General features: G+C 39.1%; 1 protein-coding gene across 1 annotated transcript in view; it reads left to right on the forward strand.

Moving 5' to 3' along the window:
* The window catches only part of ctnnbip1 (catenin, beta interacting protein 1), a 23,624-nt gene extending 15,550 nt beyond the window's left edge, over nt 1–8,074 (forward strand). The window contains exon 4 of the mRNA XM_037684240.1: nt 7,210–8,074. Within this exon, the coding sequence (XP_037540168.1) occupies nt 7,210–7,268 (59 nt within the window). The 3' untranslated portion in view covers nt 7,269–8,074. The remainder of the gene's footprint in view (nt 1–7,209) is intronic.
* The last annotated feature ends 19,899 nt before the right edge of the window (nt 8,075–27,973 follow it).

Consider the following 27,973-nt stretch of genomic DNA (forward strand, 5'->3'; position numbering starts at 1 on the left):
TACTACTTACTACTTGTACTACTATTCCTACTTGGCGGTTTTTCACTTATCGCAGGACTTCAGGGTATGGATCCCCCACGATAAACGAGGACCTACTGTATAAAGAAAAGTTACCTAATGGATACTGGAGGAGCTCAGTAAAAGAGAGGAGACAACGTTGCCATAGAAACCCCAGTTGTCCCATGAAAGTGGAGCTTCCCCAAAGGCCTGAGTGTTGTTGTGGCGTGCTATATAAATAGAGTGGAGCATGTTAAAATAAGGAAGCTCTAATTACTCGGTGTGATATTCCAGTGTCTCATTCAGTCATGTTGCTTCTTACAGATTGATGCAGTTTAGGATCCCACTGTAATCATTACTTATTATGTTGTGCTGTCTTTAAACTACTTTTCAAGTGAGATTCATCATAAACAGAGCAAAGATGTTAAATGTAGATATGTTTCCTAAGCAGAGGAATATTTGTTCTCACTTTTCTTTGTTCTGTCTTGCGGCATTAATCTGATCAGTAGGTCAGATTGTGAAAAACCTTAAGTTACCCAAGTTGTTTGAGTGGAGCCTTAATTTTTCTTCTCATAAGTTTTCTCAAACAAACATTTCATATGTCAGTATTAGGTGTGCTTTTAACATTGACAATAAACTTTCCAAAAATTCCCATAGTCGTTTTACCTCCCACTAAATAAAGAGGACATTAGTGTGATTACAGTGTGTGCATATCTGTTTCTCTCTTGTCCGTGTCTCATAAACCAGTTAACAAAATTTAACAAAAATGGAGTCAACCCAGTTCTCTTTGGCCACCACAGGTAATTGAGCATAACAATCCAAAAATGGCTTTTACTTTGTGATTTATTTTTACAGATATTAAGCTAAAATATGGTCTAAAATTAACCAAGAGAACACGATCAGCTCATGCAACATCTTTGTTTAATCCACTGGTTTGCGAGACGGTAAGCAATATGCATTCCTTTAAGGAATTCTAGTCTGTTAGATGTCAGATTGATGAAGGATTTCAAATGACCCAAGAAGAAAATCTCGCTCAAAAATATATTTCGATGTTACTATTCATTTTAATTTAGTTTTACTGGAGCTCAAGTGAAATCTTAAAATGTTACACAAATATAACTCTTGGATAATTTTTAGCAAGCCAAGTAAAATTATTAGATCATTCTACTGTTCAGAACAATTAAAAAATTATCCCACTCAAAAAAAAAAAGATTTTCATAAGAAGATTAGGGGTTTAAACTCGGTGTGTCTGTAGTTTTATGATGGTGATACAGTCGTGGAATTGAAAAAAGACTGATCTACAATGAAGGCGAGTACTTTACAAATGTGTGCTGTTTGAACAACGGAGCAATCCTTGAATCCTTAAATATCTTTACGTTGCTCCTTCTGGGTCTGTTGAGTCAGACCACACACAGTCTGTCGTTCTTCTCAACCTGCCCCGGCTGCTCTCAGCGTCCCCCCCCCAGCTGACCCTGCACGGATTGTGACCTTAAATGCTGCGTGTGCTGCGCCGCTGCAACACTGGAGTCACCGTTTGGATGTTTTCCTGCTTATTCAAGCTGGAGAGACTGGCAGGACGCAGCTGGATACCTCTCACTTCAAACACGCTCCCTTTGAGGTTATTAAGATTTCTTATCCTCAGAGGTTGCAGTGGAGCTTTTATGTTTCTTTGTTCATTTCAAGCAAACCACATATTGATTTATGGTCTCTCAGAAGTGTCAAGAAAACATGTTTGGTCTTGTTGCTGTGGCTGATGGCCTGAAGCAAGAATAACTCCAAAAGTATTTTTATTTACTAGTTACTTTTTAATTTTTGGATGAAACATGCAATAAAGCAAGTATTTGTGAATTTTCATCCAAATGTGTGGTCAGTTGAACGGATTAATTCCTGCACTCGGTGGTGATGGACTTTTGCTTTTGATTTGAACATAATGAAGCTGCAATTTTTAAAAACGTAAGCAGTCCATTTTGTCTTTAGTCAATTTTTTTAGTCCTCGACTGTGCTTTTGTTTCAGTAAATTTATTATTATTTTATTTATTTATTTGTTTAAATGTAATTTGCCTTTATGCGACATCCCGTCCACCTCAGACGAGCATGGTGAGCCAAGGAGAAAATCAGCCTGAGGCAAATGGAAAGGCAAGAGAACGCCCAGAAGCAGAGCTGCATCAAAGCTGCTTGCTCAAACGCATCAGCTGCGCCCATGCAGCCTGATTTTTATCTGTCGCTAGGCAACAGCATTAAGGGACCTGATGTTTCCATCTTGTTGGCTGGAGCTTGTTAGCATCAGTGTGTGTGTTTGTAGCAAGACGAGGTCCGAACAGGAGACTCAGGTTTAGCTTAGCTTGTGAAGGAATTCTTAGATGGTATCTGCTGGGTTTTGTGTCAGGTTGCACAATGTCCTCCTCCTGATCTCCTCCACACAAACACGGCACAGTCCAGACTCACATTTCTATGCTGATAAGTAGGTCTTAAGGTTATTCTGCTAAAACATGATCTTGAAAGTGGATTTCTTCAATTGAAGATCAAGGTTCTGTGGTGTGATTTTCCCATATTTATTTATCAAAATCTTTTTTTCTTTCAGCAGATTAAACTTTTGCTAATTATTTTTTCCTTTTTATTAAAGAACATGTTAAATTTTTTTCTTTTTTAGCTTTTTTAGCTTTTTTTTTTTTTTTTTTTTTTGTCTCACATTGCATCAATAAGCACATGTTTTCTGACGGTAGGCACTAGAGGTGCACCGATTGCAGTTTTCTGGCCGATCACCGATTTCTAAAAAGTCTGACCTGCCGATGTCGATTTTGGCCGATACGATTTTGTTTTGTTAGCGACGCTGTCAGGTGTTATAAGGTCACAATGCTCCTTCAATTTTCCAATCTTATTTTATTGAAAACATGCCCTTGAACAATATCCTAGTAACAATACAAACTTGTTTTAACTGGTCATGAGGTAGTGCCCTGAAATATAAATGAAGTTCAGACAATTGTTGTTAAAACAAAACAAAATATCCGTTTCTCATGCAAGTATGAGTTAATCCATTAAGTCCTTTAATCCATTAAGTGTAGAACCACTAGACTGAGGAACAGCTTCTACCCTGAGGCTGTTAGACTCATGAATCTCTAACTAGAATAATCACTGTGAAAAACCATATCATGTTGCTGCTGATCTGTTTCATGTTGCTGCTGATCTGTTTCAATGTTGATGTGTTCATGCATGCACATCTGCTCACAGACTCATGTTCATGTTTGTGCTGATGTTCAATGTTTTATGTTATGAGTGCTTAGTGTATATTTAGTTGGTGTTTTTCTTAGTTCATATCTTAGATGTTATTACTGTTTTTTTTTTCCTTATACATTTTATTGTTGGATGTAACTGGGACCCCGTGTACATAATTTCGCTCCACCACATGTACCACATGAGGTGCGAATGACAATAAAGAAACTCTGACTCTGACTCTGAAGTATCGTCCGATTTCCCAAAATTAAGGATATCGAGGCCGATTTATCCCTAGTAGACACCCTCCCTCATTATAATTGGATCTTATTCCGCTCAAAACTATCCCAAATCTAGCAATGACAAGTGTAAATGTATTTTCTAAAGGAATTTTGAAAAAACAACATTAAATTTTGTTTGTAAAGGTCCATGTTGTCGGATAAAATGAGTTCCCTTTGTGCCAAATGGTTGTGAAGTCTCTGGCCTACCTTCATATCTCTAATAATTAAATCCAACTCGCATTTCAAAGCTGCTGTGAAAAGTATGTTTTATTATTAGCATGGATTTGGTGCTGATAGAAATTCTGCTCAACCGTTTGTAAAGATGTGGATTGTGGCTGTAAGGTGTTTTTACATTTATACAGGAAATATTTTGACTAGATTCACAAAGTTGTCAGTTTCCATTTTTTTTGTTTTATTTAAAATAACTCAATGAAGACTGTAGTTTTTGCTTCTATTATGAAGATTTTAATTCTGTGTACATGGCATATTTTGTTGTGCATATATAATAAAAATGCGCAGATTCTAGTTTTTGGGCCCTATACAGATTTTTGTACCGCTCTGACTTGCCAATACACAGTGCCTTTTTTTCTATTACTGATTTCTCTTAAAGAACTGTCACGAACAGAAAATGCAGGGTACCCACTCTTCTGTGCAGTGTTGGTGTCTATCTTGGGGTGATGGTGTGAGAGGTGGGGGACAGGTCATAAGACGCAAACGACTTTTCTCACCTAGTTGCATTTAACCTATCAGGCATGTTTTTAGCCTGCTGGAGAAAATCACAGTACCTGCATAAAACCCACACATGCACAGGGAGAATGTGTAAATGCTGCACAAAAGGCTTGAGTTCAAAATAATTAAAAAAATGTTCTCGTTCGTTAAAAATGAGCTGTTCTGTTGTATTGATCCGCTTGATCCTGCTGCAGTTTAGTCTCAGGGCTTCAGAGCGTGTTCAATATTAAAGATGATTAACCTGCTGAGTGTCAGTCTGACAGAAAGCTGTTCAACACTATGTTAATGATGTTATACGATTTTTTTTTTTTTTTTTGCACAAAAGTGCACCATATTGCAAAAAGTTTAAGATCTCGGTTTAACTAATTAGCAGCTTTGTCCAAGTAATCTTCAGTTTACTGTAAGGAGGAGAGAACAAGCCAGCTGGACGACAGCAGATACACGGCAATAATGAGTTTCTTGTTTGAGTGAAACTAAAACAAAATCACTTTGCTGCCATTTTAACTAACAAGTTTTATTAGCAATATTAGCGCTGTTAGAATAACTAAACGGCAATATCTGTGCCCACCTCAGCTGGAAGTGTTTTCAACTCAAAAATTTCTAACTGTGTTCAATGACACAAGTTGAAAAGTTAAAAAAAAAGCCTCTAATCCTTCTGTCTGCTGAACTCCAGTTCAAACAAACCATCAGCTACACGATGAACAGTAGAGAATACTACTCAGAATAAAACAGTTTCTTTCTAAAAGCCTGTCGACCTTTTATTTCCAAACACTGCAGCTTTCTTCATGTTTTCTCCATGCAGTAAAAACTTTGTAGAAGTCCTGCAGGAGGCAGATGTTTATCGGTGGTATGTTCAGTAACTGAAAAAATATCTGATTTTTAATTTTTATTTTTTTAATTCAACCTTTATTTATACAGGCTAGCCTCATTAAGCCACGGGGACTCGTTTACAAGAGGGACCTGTTGTGTGGACTGACCGATCACTGTTCATGAACGAATTTCCAGGAGCGTCTATAAAAATTAATATTTATACATACCTTTTTCCCCTCCCCTCAATTTGGAGCAAAGTTTTTAGACAACTGCTTTGTCTTTAATAAAATCTAGAGACTAAAGCGCTCACATTGAATTGAGCTTTCACTTGAACAAAAATGAAGAAACAGCTGTTTACTAGCTGCAGAATTGGTTGTTTGATGTGACAGACACTAACCAGAGGGAAAGCTTTCTTGGCAGGTGTGCTTTGGTCCAAATGACTTGATAAATTAGTTGGCAAACAACTAATGAATCATTCCTTCCTGAACAAAAGCTAGCTGACAAAGTTGTATTGTGTATCTGTCAGGATTTATAAGTCGTCATCCCAGAGAGGGCTGTAATTATCAGCTGGTGTTTATGAACCTGGGGACTTTGAACAAGGTACAAAAGGAATAGGAATAAATCTCTTGTTGCTCGATGTGGCTAATGTCGACCATAACCCTGTATTGTGTAGTCACAGATAGTCCTCCTCACATCGTCAGCTGCTACAGCAGAAGAGGCTTGAATGACACTGAAGCTTCAGATCTGAGTTTTATCGTGACGGAGCAGGATGCTGCTGTCAGCAGGCCACTCGGTGTGGTACCTTGTCTCCTGTCAGGGCTCTGCGGTAACAGCCAGAGGCTTTCTTCAACAGGCGAACACTTCAAGAGGCGAATTTACCTGCATCCACAAAAATGTATTTTTATAACTGGGTCGTCCCTCCTGGATTTATATTCACAGCTCACTGGATTTACAGGATACACATGACCAACAGACAAATGGGCTTCTTTCACACTTTAGACTAGAATTAGTTTAGCAAGATCTAATAACAAAACAACCCAAAGAATAGAGCTGGGATCCTGGTTCTTGTCTGGAATGAAAAGAAGAGTAGTGTGATGCGTTTTCTTTAAGTGGAGCACAACAAACAGTCAAAATACTTCAGAAAACAATTAAACATCAAGGTCATTGTTTCCAATTATACACGTTTGTAAGGCCCTGTATCATTTTGCATAATTTATTACACGGAAAACCAACATGAGCAGATAATTAAAATCACAATTCCTTCATTCAACCTTTATTTCTACAGGTTAGTCTCATTGAGCCTCGAGGACTCATTTACAAGAGAGACCTGTTTTAAACAAAGATCAGGTTTGAGGTACAGACAACAATAGACAATCGTATAAAAAGCATCAAATGAAAAGTAAATAAAATAAATTATATTAAAACGAAACAAAAGCAGTTACACTATGAAGCGATGTAAAATATTAAAAACAGGAACATGTCTGCAATGGTTTTTTGCATTCAGTTCATTTCAGTTCATTCTTAGAATTAAGTTTTTGCATCTGTGGGAACTGAATCCAACCTTTATTGAAACTGCACATTTGGAGTTAGCTTCAATTTCGTTAGCGCCTTTGAACAAATGCATGTCCCATAGTCCCATTAAATAAATAAAATGTAATGGTTAGTCAGGTGAGTAAATATAAACTTGATTATTATTATTATTATTTTACACCTCACACCCACAGCAAGCTCGTGTCATTTATCTAATTTAGGGCTCTGTTGCACAACAGTTTCACAATATTAACAGAAACTTCTGGCTGTTCACAAATGATCCTCCAGCAATGAAGCTTTTATCACAAAACCAGTGTGACCGCAGAGCTGGTGTGGATCATGCCTACGCACCAACTCAGCCCTGTGACTACCTCCCTTTGCCAAATCGGAGGCATAAACACATCTTAACCTCAACTTACCTGCTTCCTTCTCTGATCACACTGCATGTAAAAATACATTTCAGCTCCTAAAATAACAGGTCAGAGGGGAATAAGGAGAGCTGGAATTTGGTGTTTTATGTTGGGAGTGAAATCTTGATTTGAAGTGTTTAAAAATAAACCCTCCAGTGTACAGTCCAGTCTCCAGTTATAATGGTTTTTGCTCTGCTGTTGAAGAAATGAACACATTTCTACTTTCTCCTTCTGCGTCTCAGGTGCAGAGGACGTGGTGATGGCGTTCTCCCGATCAGAGACAGAGGATCGACGACAGTGACCCAGGCCCCGCCCTCACACCCATTACCCTGCCACGCACGTGATCCACAACAACACACAACTGCACAAACACAAAACTGATGAGCTCAGGAGACGAGGGGCGTCTAGAGGAGCAGAGGGGAAGATGCAGCCGATGCTGCCTCGCCCTCCACCCAAACCGTTTCGACTTCGTCCCGTCCTCACACGATTACCTGAAAGATGCACTTGAGTGGGTCACTGTGGGCAGAAGCCTTGGCAGTAAGGCGATCTGTGAAAACACTCAAATTGCGTGAATGATTTATTTCTTTCGTTTGTTTTATTGTGGCAGAGGTGGGCTGTTTGTTTTGTCTGATAATATTTTTGTCCGAGTCGAGATGTTAGTCCGCGTTTTATCTGCTGCGGTTACCGGAGCTGACTAATTGACCGATAACTGATTGTGTGAGAAAAGGAAGCTTCTAATTATTCTGCTTTAATCCCATCTAAGCTGGCATTTGTTAAAGACAGCACGGACATCACTTATAAAACCATTCACAGAAGTGCATCAGCTGCTTTGACTGTATTCCAGAGAAACTCAGAGATGGATACGAACTGCCATGTACGTGCACACTTCATCTACTATAAGACTCACTATTTAGATGTCAAGAGCAGTAAAAAAAAACAATTAAAGTATGAATTAATGTAGTGTTGCTTTGTCTCGTATGGTCACCAGGGAGTGAAAGCTCGTGTGTGAACATCCTAATAAAAGGCCACATTGTTAACAAACTGTTTTATGCTGCCTACAAAACAGGATTGTTTTCAAACGTTATTTAAAATCTGTCCACATTAGACCGCAGCTTGTTCACGTGGTTCACATTTCAGCTGCACTTGAAGCGTCCAGACACAGAAACAAAGATGCATCCTTGTCTGACCTTCGTCTGCTGCTCTTTTGCTTCATTAATATAAAACCACAGTGTTGTTGCAGGAATGCTGCTCATTTTCTTCAGTCAACTGGAAAATGGAACAAAAGCAATTACAACTGAATCAGCTGTTTTTATGATTCGAACAGCTTAAATCATGCTTCTCGTAATGTATCGACAAGCTGATTGATGTTCGAATGAAAACTCACAACAAGCCTGGGATTAATCTCTCACGCTTAGTTCAGAGCTAACAAGCCTCCTGGAAAAAAAATCAATCATATTTATAAATGGGAGCTGTGTGAAGGTTGAGGATTTTATTTTATTTTTATGTTCTTGTGTGCGTTTTTTGTTTTGTGTCGAGCGCGCGACGGTGAGAAAATGCACAGGAATTTAAAAAAAAAACACTACCAGACAAAATGAAATCAAACATGAAACACAAAATCCATCCCAGACAGATATTTTTGTTGTTATTGTGACGTAAAACCGTAACATTTTTAATTGTATATATAATTAGGACGGTAGAAAAAATGACTTTACATGTGCCAATTGTGTTTTTTATTTTATTTTATGTAAGATAAAATTACCGTCAGAGTTCAGACAAGCTGTGGGCGTAATTTATTTCTTACGGAGATGAACCTCAGACATCATTAGGTCGAGAAATCGTCACTTTTTCTATTTAATCAGCAGCCGTGGCTTTTCGTTCACACGATAATTACACTAACTTTTAACTACCTGAAGACACAAAGCCAAACATCTGAACTGTGTGCTCTTTTTGACTGTTCTGTATCTCTTGCACTATTATCGCGGAATATTTGCAAAATAAATTAAAAACACATTTAAATATTGAGCACAGAATCCTGTTTGGTTCAAAAACCGCTTTGAAAACATTTTTATTCTTTAACGTTAAAATAATCTGTGTTAATTGACTCAACTGGATTTTGAATAAATTATTTTAATTAAAAACAGAAAGGTTTTTCTAGTGACATGCAAAATATTTAATTTGTGAAATAAGTGTAATGTTTTAAATCCGGGCATGTCTGCCTCGTAGTTTTTACCGTTCATTCAACTTTGAGCTTTGATCCTTTGCCACATTGACCGTTGTTTGTACATTCTTGATTTTTGCAGAGGCTACTTTGAAATGTTTCTGGGGGAATACATTTTTTTAATTATTATTATTATTTGGGTATGAATAAGTGTAATGGCAATAAGTTCTATTTGAATGTCCTCAATCATCACAATGTAAACAGGCAACAGGTCTGTCGCTCAATTTATGTTTACTTTTAGTATAAAGCATTCTTTGTCTATGCATCATATCTTTTTTTTTTTAAGTGTCTTACTGTACAGGGCTGCTCTACGGCCTTCGATCAACATGTAAAATAAAGTGTGTGAGAGTGTGTGTTATCATCTTTGGACTTAAAAAACCTCCATGTCGCACCATGCTGGTGCACTAAGGCTTTTATTGTGTATCTTCTTACTGTGACTTAAATGTTGCCTATCTTTTTTATTTTTTGTTATTGTTTGTTTATTGTCTTGGCTTTTTTAAATTTTATTTTTGATTAGTTGGTTTGTTTTGTAAGGCTGCTGACCATTTTGATCAATTGCTTCCAAATCCAACTGAACCATTAAAGAACTTTTAAAAAGTGAAAGAAATATTCTTCATTTTCTTTAGGACTAATTGACGTTTTTAAGCAAGTGTTTAAACGACGACGTCTCACAGTCACGTTTAATATATTCTACTTCTTGAAGTTGTCTCATCCCTGGGATTTTCTGCTTGACGTTTCTTTTGTAACAAATTGATAAAAATCAATGAGCTGGATCTTTCCCACCTCCCTTAACTTTTCTTCCACAACAATTGTTGGCAGCAGTGGGATTCCTTCCAAATTCTGCTCAGTCTGAGGTTAAAGTCTATGACCACAGCAGACAAAAGCTTCCTTACAAATAAGAAAGGAGCAGACAATGGAGAGGAGCCACTAGTAGAATCCCAAACATTTAATAATTCAATTCAGTTTATTTATATAGCTGCACCAAGTCATAAGTTATCTTAGGACACTGAACAAAAACATTCACATACATTATAAATGCCAATTAGTAAAGTTATCTAAAGAAGGAAGGAAGCCAGTAGATGCATTGTCTTCATTTTGTCGTCTCCCATCCTGCGCTAGCACAAAGGCAACAGTGGAAAGGAAAAACTCCCTCATAATAGGAAGAAACGTCCAGCAGAACCAAGCTCAGGATAAGTGACCATCTGCTTCGACTGGCTGGGTTTGAGAGGACAGGAAGGAGAAACGGACACAGAATGGAGGTGAGCAGGTCCTCATTTAGAGGAAAGCTTAAAAAAACATGTTAAAATGGAAATAATTGCAAATACAACTTATTAATTTGATGAAATAGTCAATTTGTCCTCCAGGAGTCTAAGGTTGTTTTAACACCTGAAAGTCTGGTAGGCTCTGTTCGATTCGGGATCAATATTTATGAATATATCTCATGCATATGTTCATCTACATTCTAGAATGTAGATGAACATATGCATGAGATATATTCATAAATTAAACGGATTCTTTCATTTTTCTGGACTGTATATAATGTGCATTGAATTTAGAAATGTAACGTGAGACGTTAATTATCTTTGACCCATCAAAATGAATGCGGTCATTTATTAACAGAATCAAAGTTTAACACATCACACATTTACATTAATTGGCAAAATATGGAAAATAACAACATGGCTAGTTTAGCAAACTGTACAATTTTGATTATCCACACGGCGGTGGATGAGAACTTTACACAGACATTTCTAAAATATCTGGAATGATTTCTACTTGATAGAAGAATTTTAAAGATGGAAAGATGAAGTTTAAAGGGAGAAAAAGATGGGTGAGGGGGTTTGTTTGTGTCAGCATTCAGGACGGCACTCTCCGAACTTTTCTCAGCTTCTTCCCCAGTACACTTAGGTGTTATAAATCAACTTTTTACCTGGAGATGTCCCCACCGGTACGAAAGTCCATTCAACGCACCCTTTCAGCGTCTCCGTAGGAACAGCTGTGAATCGTCCGAAGTAGTGACGGTATTCCGTCCGACACAAATTCGCCTCACGAGTGGACTTCACATGAGTGGAGTCCGTCAGAGTTCCACCCAGAGGTGGAAAATGTTATAATCCCATAAGACTCGGAAGAGCTCTGTGGTCATGTCAGGATCTTCCTGTTTCCCAGCACGGGAGCTGCAACGACTCCAACTCGACTCTTCACCCGACTCTCCTCGAAAACTCTCCGCCACTCTGGTTTAAACTAGGAAGTACCGACATTTTAAAGAGCTCTATTTCCGGTTCATTTGGGAGTTTCTGATTGGTCAATATCGACCAGACAGGGGTGTGTTTTGTGACGTAAGAGGTTACTAGAAGTCAGAAAAACAGCAAGAATGTTATGGAACAGATTGAAAATGTTTTTAGACAGACGAGAGGGATATTTAAACGAGTTGGCGGAAAAACAGGTGCCAACTTCTCTATTTACGTCTGAGAGGATGTAAAAACACGACAGCTCGTTCCAACAACTGGTCTGCGTTTGACTCCAACCTTGGACCACTTACACTTGCTCAGTTAAAGACAGAAAATCAGAAAATGCATAATTACTCTGTAACAGACCTTAACATGAATTCTAACTTTGCATGAGGATTAAAAATCATTATTACTGTTTCACAGTTAATTAAAATGATTAGTTCACTGCAGCATCTAAAATGGTTTGAACTAAAACACTTTGATTATCAACATTTGTAAAATAGTAATGATAATAAAAAAGAGAGTGTTCTTTCACTTGAATTTTCAAGAAAGAAAGTCTCAGGATGGGTCAACCTGTATTTCTGGATTCAAATCAATGAAATGACAAGTTCTGTCCCATAAGGTTCTTAAGGTCAAATCCTGACCTTAGGCTTAGTTCACTACACTGCACTGAGTCAGTCGAACCAACCTGTCCCCCCCACCCCGCCTGTGGTGGTGCTGCACCAAGAACTACTGAAGGAAATTACACAAAAACCTCTGAAGACTCTTCTTCTGGAAATAAAAACAAAAATGGAGTGGCGTCAAATTTTAGCAGTTTTAAAATTTCTGTTTTGTCATTTTTTAACAATGGACTCGGCATGAGCGGAAGCTGAGGCAGAAGACCATGGAGAAAGTTGTTTTTCACACAAGGTGGCTGACGGCTCCGTATGAGGTTGGGGACCAATATTCATAATTTTGTTCACATTTGAGCTGTTGTGTTTGCATTAGTTAGTTTATTTGACAGGGACAGTGCACACAAACATAGAACAGAACAAGTCTGTGACTGATGCGTTGCACAAAGAGTATATAGCTACAGCTAATTCACAACTCCAGTCCCTGGTTGGGCATTTCTGTGCATTAAAATACATACAATTTATCAATCAAAATACAATAAAAATACAAAACATTTTCCTCTACAAATTCTAAAATAACTTTGCAACCCACAAATTTACATAAATATCATAACACCTCCTCAATAGCATTCACACTGCACTCACTGTGCAGTCGAGCCAACCTGTTCGAACATATCCTGATGCATGCTCAATAATCCAGGTAGAAAAATCCAAAAAAGTTCAATCTGGTCCTCTGGACATTCAAAAAAAACCCAAAAAAAACAAAGCAAAAAATCTAGAAACGTTTCTTCTCTCATCCAAGAGACTTCCTCAGTCTGAGGTGCTATTTTCAGCTCAGTCTCTTAAATAGCACCTTCTCAGAGTGGATCAACCAGTTTGCTGCTGACAACCAAAACCAGCTGATCACATGCTCAAGAAGGACCATCAGCCTAACAATGGATCATTAGCACACTGATGGCTGTTTACTACTCACAGAGGGCTGAGTGGACTGTTCGAACCAACCTGTTCCCCCACTCGCCTGTGGTGGCGCTGCACCAAGAACTACTGAAAGAAATGACACAAAAACCTCTGAAGAAGACACTTCTTGTTCTTCTGGAAATAAAAACAAAAACGGAGTGGCGTCAGATTTTAGCGGTTTTAGGAGTTCTATTTTTTCATTTTTCAACCATGGACTCAGCGAGTGGAAGATGAGGCAGAAGACCATGGAGAATGTTGTTTTTCACACAAGGCAAACTGACAGCTCCATATGAGGTAAGCGAAATGCGTGTTTGTTTGCCCTGCGTTGTACTCCTTTTCCTGCTTGTGGAGCGGTGCCCGGTCTGCTTACATTCACACTGTACTCGAACCGCGCTCGAGGTTTCTTCTACTGGACCGAGACCTAGGTTTTAGACCAGGCCAGAGTTCGATGGTAAGTTCACACCTCCCCAATCGAACCGGACTTCCTAGGCAAACGGGCTAGAGTTTGGGACAACGGGGCTGGTATGAATGCACCCTAAGCCTATAGCAAGATAGCTAAGTGATAGGTCAGGAAACCCAAGCTGACCCAGGATTTATCAAAATGGAAAGACTTGAGCCCAGTTTTAAAACTGGACAATGTGTCAGCCTCATGGACAGAAACTGGAAGTTGGTTCTACAAGAGAGGAGCCTGATAACTGAAAGATCTTCCTCCCATTCTGCTTTTGGAAACTCTAGGAACCACAAGTAAGCCTGCAGTCTGAGAGCGAAGTGCTCCGTTAGGGAAATTTGGAACAATATGATTTGTAATATAAGAAGGAGCTAGGTTGCTGAGGGCTTTGTAGGTTAGAAGTAAGATTCTGAATTATATTCTGAAGTTAACAGAGCCAATGGAGAAAAGCTATAACTGGAGAAATATGATCTCTTCTATCATACGATAATCCATTATCTAATTAAATTATCTAACATAAGCAAGCTGGATTAAAATTATTTTTAGGGCATAATTCATTGTAGGACTGGTTTGCAACATCTTCAGTAAAAACGATGTTTACCAACAAAACCTTGTCTTCAACCAGCCACAGCTTCACACAGTATCCAGTTAGCTGATAATTAAGTCAGATGTCTAAATTGGATGCAGTTTTGCCTCCAAGTTAGAAAAGGGACTCTGCCACTTGCTGTGCTAATGATGAACATCTGTTCCCTGTCCCCACACATTTGTTGAAAACGAGAAAAAAAAATATCTTCAATTAGGAAGCAACAAGCTCAGGGAATAACAAACCAGCTGTTAGCCATGGTTACACTCTTTATGGACCATTTTAAATGTAGTTCTTATTTGTGTCCATTAAAGTTAGGTTTTTGTTGTTTCTTTAAATTAAAACCAAAACTTTTTCACATTCAGAATCTCAGTTTGACATTTATAGCAAAGCTGTGGTGCAATTAATATCTCCCAGTATTATTTTTACAACTTTTTCAGGTCGTTGACCACAACAAGTGAAGCCTGTCAAGGCCTCACAGTTAACGGTGGACAGTGGGTAAAAGCCATGCATTGGTGTTTAAAGATCTGCGGGGCAGAGCTGGTTCAGATCTAGAAAGAAGGAACTATGAGTTGAGACTCAAAGCTCTGTAGCTTCTATTGTTTTCTCGACACACCGGCACATCTGGCTGTCTGAAGTTAATAATACATGACGGCCTATAATGTGAGTTCATCAGTAACCTTCAGTTTAGCTCTCAGAGCACAAGAAGCATAAACTTCTATAACCATAATCTTAAATAAACATGCATGATCCTTTAGGATATACAGCACTATCCCCCTTTCAGTGCAGAGTCTGAGATGATGTTTTAGTCGTTTCTTGTTTTTCTTTATTTGAAAAAGCAGATGTCCAGTTTTAAACATTGCCATTTATCATAAGTTGTAATCTAAGCAGAGAACCAGCGTAGCCCTGATCACTGCACTTCATCTCTCCCTCCAGCAGCATTAGCCTCTGGTCTCAGTGTCCACGTGAGCCTTGATGCTGCGTGTTTATGTGATGTCAGACGGATCAGATGCAGAGCTCAGCACCCAGCAGCTGGCCTGGGCAGAAGCAGCTCATATGTGCCACCAGCAGCACTGTGGCGTCACGTTATGCAACACTGTGGGTCTGTGCTTACAGGTCATTTTTACACTGATCAACCAGCTGTGATTGCCCAGAACACTAAACGTTTGATTTGATTCATGGAACAGAGTGAACACTTGGATTTTTGACCACATTTTCTATCAGATAAAATTATAAAAAACATTTTGACAGAAACTCTAGACAACATTTTTTCCTGCTAAAATATATCAATTTGAGGTGAAAAGTCTAACCTGACAAGAAATAAGTGCAATCAGTTCCACCTTTCATTTTCAAGGCAAGAGACAAAGTGAAAATGTAAGCCCGGCAGCTCCAGAAGCGAGATATAAGCAGCCCTCCTCCCCGCTTTGTGACTCAACATATTAAAGCGAAGCCAGGAGGAATCCAGAGAGGAGGGAGAAGCTGAGAGGACGAAGGCACTGCAGCATCACTCACAGCCCCACACAAAGATGTGCACACTCTCATACTCTCTAAATCTCATCGCTAATAGATGAGAATTGCTTGTAATTCCTTCAGCTCGAAGCAACTGGAATTTTCTCCAGAAAAGAAGCTCCCTTAATGCTTTAGATACTCTAAAACAGCCATGATCAGCCTTTTGCTTCTACATTATTTCCATTAATATTAGCATAATAATTACACAAACAGTAGGTTCTAAAAGGGCGTTCATTAAGATAATGTAATTTTTTAATCTACAAATGTATTTGAGGTATTGATACAAACTTTCTTAAAAATCAATAAAAGTTACTGTTAATCAGTCTATTAATTAATTATTCAATATATTAAATTATAAAGAACCAACAGCCGCCTCAGTTTTCAGGTAACAAAGCTGCAACCCCCACTATCATTTATTGTTTGGACAAGACATAGTTTTGTTAAAATGTATAATACAGTCTTTGTAACATTTCAAAATAAAATAATTAACAAAATGCTGATGTTCTATGCAGTTACATTATATTAATATTTGTTATCAAGCAGAGATAAAAAAAAATAAGTTTTATCCATATCATACCACTTTATTTATACAACACTTAAAACAGCAGCAAGGCCAACCAAAGTGCTGTACAGCAGAACAAACAAGCAAAGGACACAAGATAAAATACATAGATTACACAGAGGTAAATATAAGAACTAAATGACTAACAGTATAGAATACAGACAAGTTAAAAACAACTCACACAGTGTCAAAAGCCAGGGAATAAAAGTGTTGGATGGGGGGGGGGGGGGGTTTGCGAGACTTACAAACACTGAGAGAGGGAGCCTGCCTGACATGCAGCGGTAAGTCAGTCCACAGTTTTGGACCTGCAACAGAGAAGGCCCCTTGACCTCTGAGCTTAAAACGCATCTGGTCTGCTGACCTCGGAGAGCGCTGTGGGACATATGGCTGCAGCAGATCAGCGAGATAAGAGGGGGCATAACTGTTCAGAGATTTAAAAACATACAGAAGGATTATGAACTGAATTTGAAAGTGAACCGGGAGCCAGTGCAGGGACGCCAAAACTGGTGTAATGTGCTCTCTTTTGCCTGTACCAGTTAAAACTCGGGCTGCAGCATTTTGAACCAGTTGTAAACGTGCAATAGAGTTCTGACTGATTCCAAAAAGAAGTGCATTGCAGTAATCGAGCCTGGATGTTAAGAACATATGTATTACCGTCTCAAGATTACTTTTGGACAGTATGGACTTCAATTTAGACAGTTGCCTCAACTGAAAATAAAAGGATCTAATAATCATGGAAGGGTCTAGTTTCACTCCCAGATTAGAGACTACTTGTTTCTCTAACGGGGCTAGAGAGGAAAGGTCGATACAGTTGTTCTTGATCGTGTCATCAACATGACTTCAGTCTTCTTCTCATTAAAACTTAAGAAATTTAAAGACAAAAATGAACTGAAAGCAGAGACATAACTTTGTAGTTTTACGTGTTGTTTCTCCAGAAATTTACAAGAAAATATAAACATTATACCCATCTGATTTACACTTTTAATTTTAGTGGTATTCATGTGTTTTATCTTTTTTTTTTTTTTACTTCTTTCATGAAATGCCTGTGAAGCGATCTCGCAGAACAAAAGTGCACTTTGCATACTAATCTTTGCAGCTCATGAGAGGTTCAGCTGCTCTCATGTTCACAGTGTGCACACCTGACCCACTCGTTTCAGTCACCTACAGCTCATTAAACTCGTTTTTTAACCTATCTGTTGCACAATCTGCTGTTTCCTCTCTGTTGCCCACCTGAGCGCTGTAACGCCCAGTTTGACCTGAAGGTGTACTCGCCCCTGCCATCTGCTTGAGCTTTCAATGGCTGGGATATCGTTCTGACAGAGGTGCTTTTCCCCACTCACAGTTTCCTCTCAGGATCACCATAACTGTCCACCTCCAGGATTCCCACTCCCGTGCTTCCTCTGAGTGAGATCAGTTTCATGTGCTTTATAAAACCAGAAATGCAATCTTTATATATGACTCGACAAACACAGAGGGAGGAATTTGTAATTGAGTCTTGGGAAAAATGTTGAATTTTCAGAAGTTTGATTTGATTGTGGATTTTCTCTAATCCACGCAGGATAAAATAAATAAATAAGTAAAACACTTAGCAAGTTGCACCTCGCTCACACACCATCAACAAGCTTCTGATGTAATTCTGACTGACTACTCATCTTGGCAGAAATGATAAAGTTGATTTAAATAGTTAAGTCAGGTCCTCTGGATGGTTAGTTTTTTTGTTGAAACATTTCGTCCTTCATCCAAAGGACTTCATCAGTCCAAGGAGCCTCAACAAACTCAGTCCCATGAGTGGCTTACTCACAGAGTGGGCCAACCAGTTTTATGGGGACAAGATAGTTTCTGGAGGCTGGTTGGCCCACTATGTGAGTAAGCCACTCATGGGACTGAGTTTGTTGTGGCTCCTTGGACTGATGAAGTCCTTTGGATGAAGGACAAAACGTTTGAACAAAAACGAAACCGTCCAGAGGACCGAACTTAACTTTGTTGGATTATTGAGCATGAACTTTGATGTCAATTTAAATCGGTTAATTTCTTAAGACAGACCTAGCGTTTAAGCACAATTTACAATATTTCGCATGCTTTATCCATCATAAACCAGTTTTTATGTGTTTGTCTTCACTGCACTGCTGGAACACTCAGTTCTTTCAGCCATATAGTCGTTGATTTGAGGTGAAGTTAGAAGTAGTTTTCTTTCTGGATTCTTCCATCCACTTTGTGCAATACACCAGCTCCACAACATGATACTACCACCACCATGCTTAACAGCTGATACCATTTTCCTGGCATTTGGCTTATATTCAGCTATAAATTTAAGTCCATCTTAAAGGTGTCACTTTTGGAGCATGAGATTATTTCTTGGTCAGCTCCCTCTAAGTCCATGGCGATGTTCATGGCTTCGCTGAGACACTGGTGTTCCAGCAGTCTCTGTGTGAGAGGCGGGGGACACCCTGGACAGGTCTCCAGTCCATCACAGGGCCACATAGAGACAAACGAGACAAACAACCATTCACTCTCTCACTCACACCTAGGGACAATTTAGAGTTACCAATCTGCCTAACATGCATGTTTCTGGTCTGTGGGAGGAAACTGGAGCACCCGGAGAAAACCCACGCATGCACGGAAAGAACATACAAACTCCATACAGAAAGGCTGGGATTTGATCCAACAACCTTCTCACTAAGAGGCAACAGCTCTATCAACTGCACCACCGTGCCGCCATCAAGATTATTAACGAGATGTTAATAAACCTAGTCTTGTCAAGTTAAAGGACATCAGCACCACTTTTTAACAAATTTAAGTGAAGGTTTTTTGGAGACTGTTTGTAAAATTCTAAACATGTGTGTATTACAGAAAATCCATCATTAATTCAAACATGTGCACCCATTTTTATTTTGTTTATTTATTTTTTAATAGTTAAAGTTGTATTCTGTATAATCATTTCACCTCTCAACAAGAACAGTTTGAATAAACAGGTTCAAATGTAATGACCTTTATTGTAAACCTCTTACTGCAGTTATATATTCATTAGCAGTAGGACAAATATTAAGATTAGTCATATCACGTAAGCTTCCACTGGAGCCTTAAAATATCAGCTTCGGCCTGGAACTCAGTGTCAGATTGTGAGGAGCCTGAAATAAGCACAGCTTGAATGCTGTTGCTACACAAGCAGCATAAATTTAAAGTGTTTAGAAAAAGTGCCACATGCGACAATAACACGTCACCTGTCGCAGACACCTCAGATTAATTCACTCACTTTCTTTGTTTTATGTTTTATGTTGTGCTAGTTTTTTTTATTTTTTATCTTTCATCGGAGGTAAAATACAACCAGAAGATGCACCAATCTCAATTCCATTCCCCTCACTGCAGGATGAATCTCAAGAAGCTGAAAGTCACATTATTCCTCCCTGAAGAGGAAGAAGGAGTGATGCAGGCCCAGCATTGATTAATGAAACAGACCCTGAGCTCTCGTCTCGAGTTCAAAGCTGTTTTTATTACTCCTCTCAGCAGACGATGGAGTCTGCAAACATCAACTAAGAGAGATGAATTTTACAATATTTGTATGACTCACTTCCTCTTCTCAAGCAGATTAACTCAGGAGCTCTAAAAAAATGAATAATAAAAAAACAAGGTGCTGAGCTTTGTACAGGCTTTGACCCCAGATAAATAATTGGAGCATCCTGGGATTCTGCTGAATGAGTCAGCACGGAGACATCCATCACGCCATCATCCCTCGGCAGCCTACAGGCACCTGACTCCTGCTCTGACACTAACTCTCGGTGTCGGCAGATTTGACACGCCGCTGCAGGCTGAGAAAATACGCCTGACCTCAATGTGACGAGGTGTTGAACCTGCAGGGGAAGAAGTCATTATGAGAGCGGGCTCAAATCTGTCGAGGTTCTTGTGTTTTAATACTAGCCCGACCCCGTGTTTACCAAATCAGCAAATCTGAACTTAGCTTTTATACTAAATGTCAAGGTCTGCTAGTTTAAAAAATAAAATAATATCTTATATTTAGACTCGGTCAGTTACACTGACAGATAAATAAATCCAATGATAAGAAAGAAAATTCTGCAAAAACGTAATCAAAACAGAACCTGAAGGCATCCTGCTTGATTCCATTATGAGACAGTAGAAAAATGTGATTCGATTGTTTGTTGAGTCCGTCCAGTTCAAGATGGCTCCTGCAGATACTTGACATTAGACAAAAGAAACTCAGTCAATTTTACAAATACTGAGCTAGAATTTGATGTGGTAGTAGCTGAGAATCAGTCATAAAACTTACTTTGAGCTTGACATTTCACAATATCACATGCGATTGCTCATAGCTTTCTTTTCAGTGTTTGATCAACACGATCTGTCTTAAACTCATGACAGTGAACAATATGCATTATGTTAACAAATGCTTGGCCTTTGATTTATATTCAATACTTTTTAATTAAAGTTTTATCTGCAATTAACTGTCATCTTGTCTCTTCCCTAAATGAGACTTTTTGTCTCATTGAGATTACTTGTATAAATAAAACCAAATACATTGACAAATTAAATAATTTTTTTTTTTTTTTTAATCTAGTTTTTGCTCCCAAAGAGGCAGACCTTTTTGTAATCTTTTAAAAGCTGCACTCAGTTTCTGTTCTGTCCTTGTAGCAGACCATGACAGCAACGTGTGCTTAAAAAGTTACAAGAAGTGGAGGAAAAAATGAGAAAAGTCTCTTAAAAATGTGCCAACAGCAGATAACTTAAGATAAGTCAAGTCCTAAAGAACCACTAAAAAATCTGAGTTGAAAAAAAAAAAACATCACCCAGATGATCGTTTGTCAGTAACTTTTAGGAATCACCTTGATGGTGTTCAAATAACCATGATGTCAAACTGTTAATTTGGCTATTATTTGAATTGGATTTGTTTAAAAGAACTTGTTCCATATGTCAGTCCTCACCTCCTTCTACAGGTGTGCAGTGGAGAGCATCCTGTGCTCCAGCATCAACGTGTGGCATGGAGGCTGCACAGCTGCAGAAAGAAAAGCTTTGCAGAGAGTGGTGAAGGCTGCACAGAAGTCTGTTGGAGTCGGTCTCCCCACCATCACAGACATTTACACCTCTAGATGAAGGAAGAGAGCCAGATGCATCATGAAGGACCCCACTCACAAAGCACACTCACTTTTTGCCCCGCTCCCCTCAGGAAGGAGGTTGAGGAGCATTAAGTGTAGAACCACTAGACTGAGGAACAGCTTCTACCCTGAAGCTGTTAGACTCATGGATCTCTAACCAAAATAATCACTGAAAAAAATCACTGTAATGCCACTTGGTTGTTGATATGTGCTGCTGACTATCCATGTTGCTGATCTCATGCTGCTGATTTATTTCATGTTACTGTGTTCTTTTGTTCTCATCTACTCACACAGACTCGTGTTCGTGCTGCTGCTGTTCGGTGTGTTGTTTTTAATATTACTAGTGCTTAGTGCAGGGGTGTCAAACTCACTTACAAAAGGGGACTAAAATTAAAAAGTTTTTCAAACTAAGGGCCAGCTTTAGAATCTGCATGAACTCAAGTTAGAGATCAAACATCTTTTCTTGATTGCAGGTTCCTCAAAAAAAGAGTTTGATTGGTCTCATTTGACGTTCTCTGTTGCACTTTTGACATCATAAGCAAAGATTACTGAAAAACTGAAAGTGAAAAAAGTATTTTACATTTAACATACAGTATCATCTTGGGGGCCAGATAAGATGTCAGCGAGGGCCACATTTGGCCCCCGGGCCTTGAGTTTGACATATGTGGCTTAGTGTATTTTTAGATGTAATGTATTTCTTAGTTCATATCTTAGATCTTATTAGTGTTTTTCTTTACAATTTATACTTTTGTTTGATGTAACTGGGACCCTGTCTACACAATTTCATTCCACCACATGTACCACATGTGGTGTGAATGACAAAAAAGAATCTTGACCTTGATGCTTTTGACAGGCTGCTGCTTATAATAAAGATCATTGTAAAAGTTGAATCTTCTCTAAGTTGACTCTTGTCTGTGACTGCTTCATCCCTTGAATTCAGAACATTTGTATTTAATTTCAATAATAATTTGTAGATCAGCGTTAGGTAACAAACACCCAACAAGCACACCTCCACAAATAATCAAGCACCAAACTGAAAGTGAATGAAAAAGCTACAGAAATGTAAAGAAAACTTAAGAAATCTTAGCAAATTATTGATGAAGACCACTTTAAAAGATTACAAAAAGTTTGACCTTGATGCCAAAAAAAAAAAAAAATGAGGGATGAATCAAGACATTACACAGTCCTGTATATTATCTAAAATATTATATTTCACTGAAACTGCAGCGTTTTTTTTTCTTGAGTTAATTAATCAACCCTCTTCTTTACAAACCTCATTTTGTTGAGTTTTCTGTTGAACCACCAGTAACATTTGTATTGAATTCACTATTTGGATTTAATGCATGTAAAGTATCTTTTCAAAGAGCTGACTCTGTCCACCTCAGCTTTTAGACACAAATACAGCAAGTTTCTAAAAAAGTGACTGATATTTAATTTAGCTTCTTCTCTGCCGCCGAGATCCTCCTGTCTGCTCCATGTGTCCATCATGCTGAGAGAAATACACACGTCAATACCTCCTTCTGAAGGTTTATTGGCATGAATTAGAAGAGAAACAACGCAGCCGAAGGGTTTGAGAACATCAATAGTCGGATGTTGATGTGTTTTAATGCACCAAATAGTTCTAACAGCACCTAGCCTTAAATCACGATGATTTCATTTTATTTTATTTTTAGTGAACTGATTATTTGCAGGATTTGTAGCCACATAAACAGCTGCACACCTCCAGGTGCCTGAGTATGTTCACGGCCTCGACACAAAGGCAAGGTGCCACCTCTGAACGCAGGTGCTGTTGTCACGGCAACAGCAGATGAAATCCTCGGAGTGAATCATGAGCCGACTGTCGATTCATCCTGAGCTCATCCTGGGATCAAGCTCTGACCTCCTCAAGGCCACTTGTGTAAAAGTGTACACAGAAAGCTATTCTGGCTGGCAGTTTGTAAAACACAGCGTTTAAACAACAAAACAAAAAAACCCAGACTTCAGCATCCCACTGGCTCTCAGCTCTCAGTGTGACACCCGAATCCTCGAGGCCTGCACTTCAAATTAGAGGGCAGCTGTCTCTGGACCCTATCCTGAGACAGATTCCTGAAATATCCCAGACAGAATTATCCACAGGGAGGACGTACATAAATATCCGTTTTTAAACGGTGTCAGCGATACGACAGGTACAAAGGTTTGTTTCGTTTGTGTTCCTCATAAATCTGCCAAAAATGAAGACGTCACACTCGTCCTCCTGTCTCTGAGCATCTATTCTGGACTGGAGCGAGCAATTTTAAATTTAGGGGTTGTGTAAAGGTCAGAGGTCAGAAGTCAGGGAATGGAGGTTATGTGTTTTCTTTAGTGTATCATCATATTTGTATTGAGCTGTGATGAAAACCATTTTAAAGCCTTAAATGGGAAACAACAGGCTCATGAAAAATGAGTCTTTTAAGAAGCTTTAGCAACATTTGATGAAGATTGTGGCTTTGTGTTCATACTTGTCCTCTCTGTATGGATGTTTTTACACTTGTCGCTTGGAATGTTGCTGGATTTTTATGTGAACGTGTCCTCGTGTGTGGAGTAAAAACAAAAAAAGCTAAAAGCCATTTCACTATTTTCTCTAAGAAAACAGCATAGAGTACTATCCTGAGGAAGCATGCTCCTTAATGTAACGCAGATGGAGAAACCTCCTATTCATCTAACTCCAAGCTCCAGTCATACAAATGCACCACTATGATCAGCATGTGCATGCAGTGTTTAAATAGACTGTGTGCAGTTGTCGTTACTGGATCATTGATGCTTCTCTGCTAGGCTCCTTTTTGTTGGTCTCACAGGAGGAAAAGGTGCGTTTACTCCCCTTCAGCCGGAGTGAATGTCGAGTATGAATTACCCTCATCACTCTCCCCTGCTGACACCGCAGCTCACAGCCAGCAGCTATGTGTTTAAATATGTAGACAAGTCAGGGGAGCAGTGGGAGGGGGGCAACAAGCGAAAGAGAGGAGTGAGCGTATGTGTTTGAGCATTTGTGATGCTGTGAGGGACTTTGTGCTGGAAGGAAAAGCAGAGCAGACGAGATAAAGAAAGATTAAACAGAAAAGAAGAGATTGTGAAGGTGAAGAAAGGGAGAGATGAAAGGATGAACTGACGCCCAGGGATTCAAATATCAATAATTAAAAGGTCATGTGAGTGAGGGAGATGGTTTCTGAACTAAATAATACCTTAATCCAATATGAAGCAGAAATCTGCCTCTTTTTCACCACAAGTGGTGACACAGTGCCAATACTGATGCATTATGGGACTTTTTCCACACTAATAAACATACATATTTTCTTTGAACTCTCTTTGAACTCAGATTTTAACCAATACATCCTTTAATTTGAATTATCAGCTGGAAAATGTATTATGCAAAGCCTCACTTGGAGACTACTGTATGTTAAACTCTGCACAGGAGAACGAGACAAATGGAGGGAGGGGGGTGTAAAAGATGATTGGATGAGGATTCGTATTCATAAAAAGAAATGTTAGAGCTCTGCAAACACATGTTCAGAATATGATGTCTAAACATGGTCAGGAGTTGCCTGTTTGCACGAGGACAGCAGAGCAATCGGGACAAGTAGGACACGATGCAAACAATGAATTGCTTGAGATTGCACTGCTTGATTTCTTTGATTTGATTTTCTAACTTCAGGGGAGTTTTGTGTCCTGGTCGCTCCCTCTTGCCACACTTGATGGGAGAGTTGTGTGTAAAGCTCATTTTCATATGGTGTTTTTGCCCTGGACTTGGCTGTGGCTGTATATTTTATTGTTCAACTTTTTTTGGACAATATTTCAGACAGCGGCCACAGGAGGTATCCAGTATGGAGATCATAAGGTAGCATCTCTGCTTGCTAATTCAGCCGAGTGTGATGAGGCTGATGGTTCATCACCAGAAGAGGATGGCACCATTCCCTCAGGTAAACAAGGACAGTTTATTTCAGGTAAGTAATCTGGAGTACAAAAGGAATCCGGACATTTATAAAGGGTTAGAGAAGTTTCAGTGACAGCTCATAGCCAGGTCACAGGGTCCTGCCAATGGAAAATATAAGTGTGATGCTGTGATCAATGTGTTCATTGCTTGTGGACTTCTTGAGACTTGCAATAAGCTAGTGATGTGTGCCTGTGCATTTCACTACCGACTTGCATGTGACGCAATGTAAGCACCAGGTTTGCAGCTCATCTCATCGCTTATTTTTGCTCAAAGGTTATGGATGTTTTTATTATTATGGCTGAGAACATTCTTCCCCTCTGCCCATGAGAACAAAAAGCTCAAAACAAGCTGAATCGTCTCCCAAAACACCATCTTATCTCTGCCCATGAACCATATGTTTGTGTAAGTGTAAGAAGACTGCAGCTGGCTTCAAGGACACCCCTGAACTCTGGGAACTTGACAGAGCTGAGAAGAGTATAAAAGAGGGCAGATAACTTGGCTTGTGGCTTTTTTCTGTGACTGGTTTTCATGCATATACGTACATCTATGTACAGTATGTGATATTCAACCTTTATTTAGCCAGGTTAATCCCATTGAGCCTCGGGGACCCATTTACAAGAGAAACCTGATTTCTTAACAAAGAATGATGACAACAGTGAACAACAACAACAATAATCATAAAATAGGCATAGGCATACAAATTTAAGTTTCTCTTTTTTTTTTTTTTTTTTTTTTTACAAATCAAAACAATCAAAACAAAATAGCAACCAAAAGGACAATCAAGAGGAATAGTAGCAGAAAACAGCTAGATTATAAGGCGATTTAGAAAACGAAAAACAGGAACGTGTCTGCACTGGTTTTTGCCAGGAACTTAACAGATGTTTAAGAGAGGTCAAGGTCGAGAGCATCAGGTCTTTTTGCAAGATGTTCCTGGAAACAGGAGCGGAGTAGGAGAAGGCCCTTTTGCCCAGTTCAGTTCTCACTGCGGGAACACTGCAGGTAATAATGTCCTGAGAGCGCACGCTGTAACTGCACTCACGCAGAGACATGTAGGAGGAGATGTATGAAGGCAACAGACCAAGAAGTGATTTAAAGATGAAAATGTACCAATGGGAGAGTCTGCGTGAAGTTAATGATGACCAGTTAACCAGTGAATACAGGGTGCAATGATGGGCATGGTAGTTGCAGCCAGTTATGAATCTTAATGCACCGTGATATGCAGCACCCAAATCTTCATCTGCTGTGAAAGTGGTTCTATTGAGTAAATAACAAGAGAATTTCTCCAACACTGTATGAAGCTGATACCACTTTTTGCCCTTTGTCAGCTTCTTTCATTTGCCTATAAAGGCCCAACACCTTCAGTTGTTGTGGCAGGATAGCGACAGTCATCTTCTTCCCTTCTTCAGTTCCATAGCTTGGTTCCTTCTGTGCGTGCACTGACGACTCGCCTCACACTGGGGTAGAAAGTGAGATATACCCCTGACTTAAGGGTGACACAGATAGCAAATGTGAAGTGCTTGTGTAGTTCTTTTAAAGTTTGTGAATTGTACAGTGACCATGTGTCACTCGTGCGCCTTACTGTCGCTGCAAACCCTCAACTAGCTGTTCGCCTGACTTGGTTTACGCATACGCAAGAAGGTTTCAAACAGTGTATGCATTCTGTTGGTCTATGCTGTCTTCTAGAAAACTGAGGCACAGTTAGTCAATGATTTGATTATATTTTCCAGTGTAGGTCTGAAACCCACTGGGACTGGAACAGCTGAAGGAAGCTAATGGAGTCTGGGTTCTTCTGCTTCCTCTGCACATCCTTCCCAAAACTATATAAAAGCATTTTTACTTTTTATATAGCACTTAAAGCTTGAAGTATGGCACGATTTATTCTCTTTTGGATTGTGTCTTAGAGCTTTTTATTCAAACAGACTGAATCAACATGAAGTGCATTGAGCACCCCACTGCCACAACTCCAGTGAATTCATTAAGTGCATCACCAGCCTTCCAACTTGGACAAGAGTCAGACTGTTTAAAGAAAAGTGCTTGCTCAACAAAATCAGTAATGACTGAACATAATTACCCAAATGGGTGCACTGGGAGCAGTTTTCAAGCTGCGGCGTTGATTCTGATGAGCTTAGCTTCAAACTTTACTTCTTTAAATTAATAAAAATCCTCTCAGAATGATCAAAAGCTGCAGGTTCGAGGGTTGAGTGTCTACTTTTATTGGAGATCAAACTTGTTTGTGTGAGGGGACCACAAACTGCCTCCGAGTGTGATCAGGGTCAGGTCAAGTGTTTCCGGACTGCAGCCGAGACCTAACGAGGTTGTTATCACTAATCTCAGTTAATAGCAGATAATTATAAGCAGCTTGGGAGGAAGAGAAAAGCACAGTACTTAATGACCAAACAGACTACAGCACCCTGATATGTTCTTGTGATGTCCTTCTTTAGTGTGTCAACAGCAGATTTTTTTAATTATTGACTGTCACCAATAGAAGAAGGCAGAAAATGATGTGAATATTTGCCTGTGTGTTTATGTGACTGTTTTTTAAACTAAAATATCTCATGAATTACAGGATGGATTTTATTGAAACTTGCAGAAATGAATCGTTAAGTGTGCATCTATAAATGATTACATTTCAGGGTCAACTTAATTCAAAGTGTCTGCCTGAATATTAAAAACACAGAAATCCTACAGTTCAGTCATTTTATAATTAACGAATCTCTGCTGTGGTAGCTGAGAATCATTAACAACATGTATTCCAAGTGGTATTCCTTGCATGAAATCATTGCTTCAAACTTTAACATTAACCATTTGACTCAACCCTGTTTGTCTGTTAGCAAAATAT

The sequence above is a fragment of the Nematolebias whitei genome, chromosome 11 (assembly GCF_014905685.2).
Source record: "Nematolebias whitei isolate Nwh7 chromosome 11, NemWhi1, whole genome shotgun sequence".
Classification (NCBI taxonomy): domain Eukaryota; kingdom Metazoa; phylum Chordata; class Actinopteri; order Cyprinodontiformes; family Rivulidae; genus Nematolebias; species Nematolebias whitei.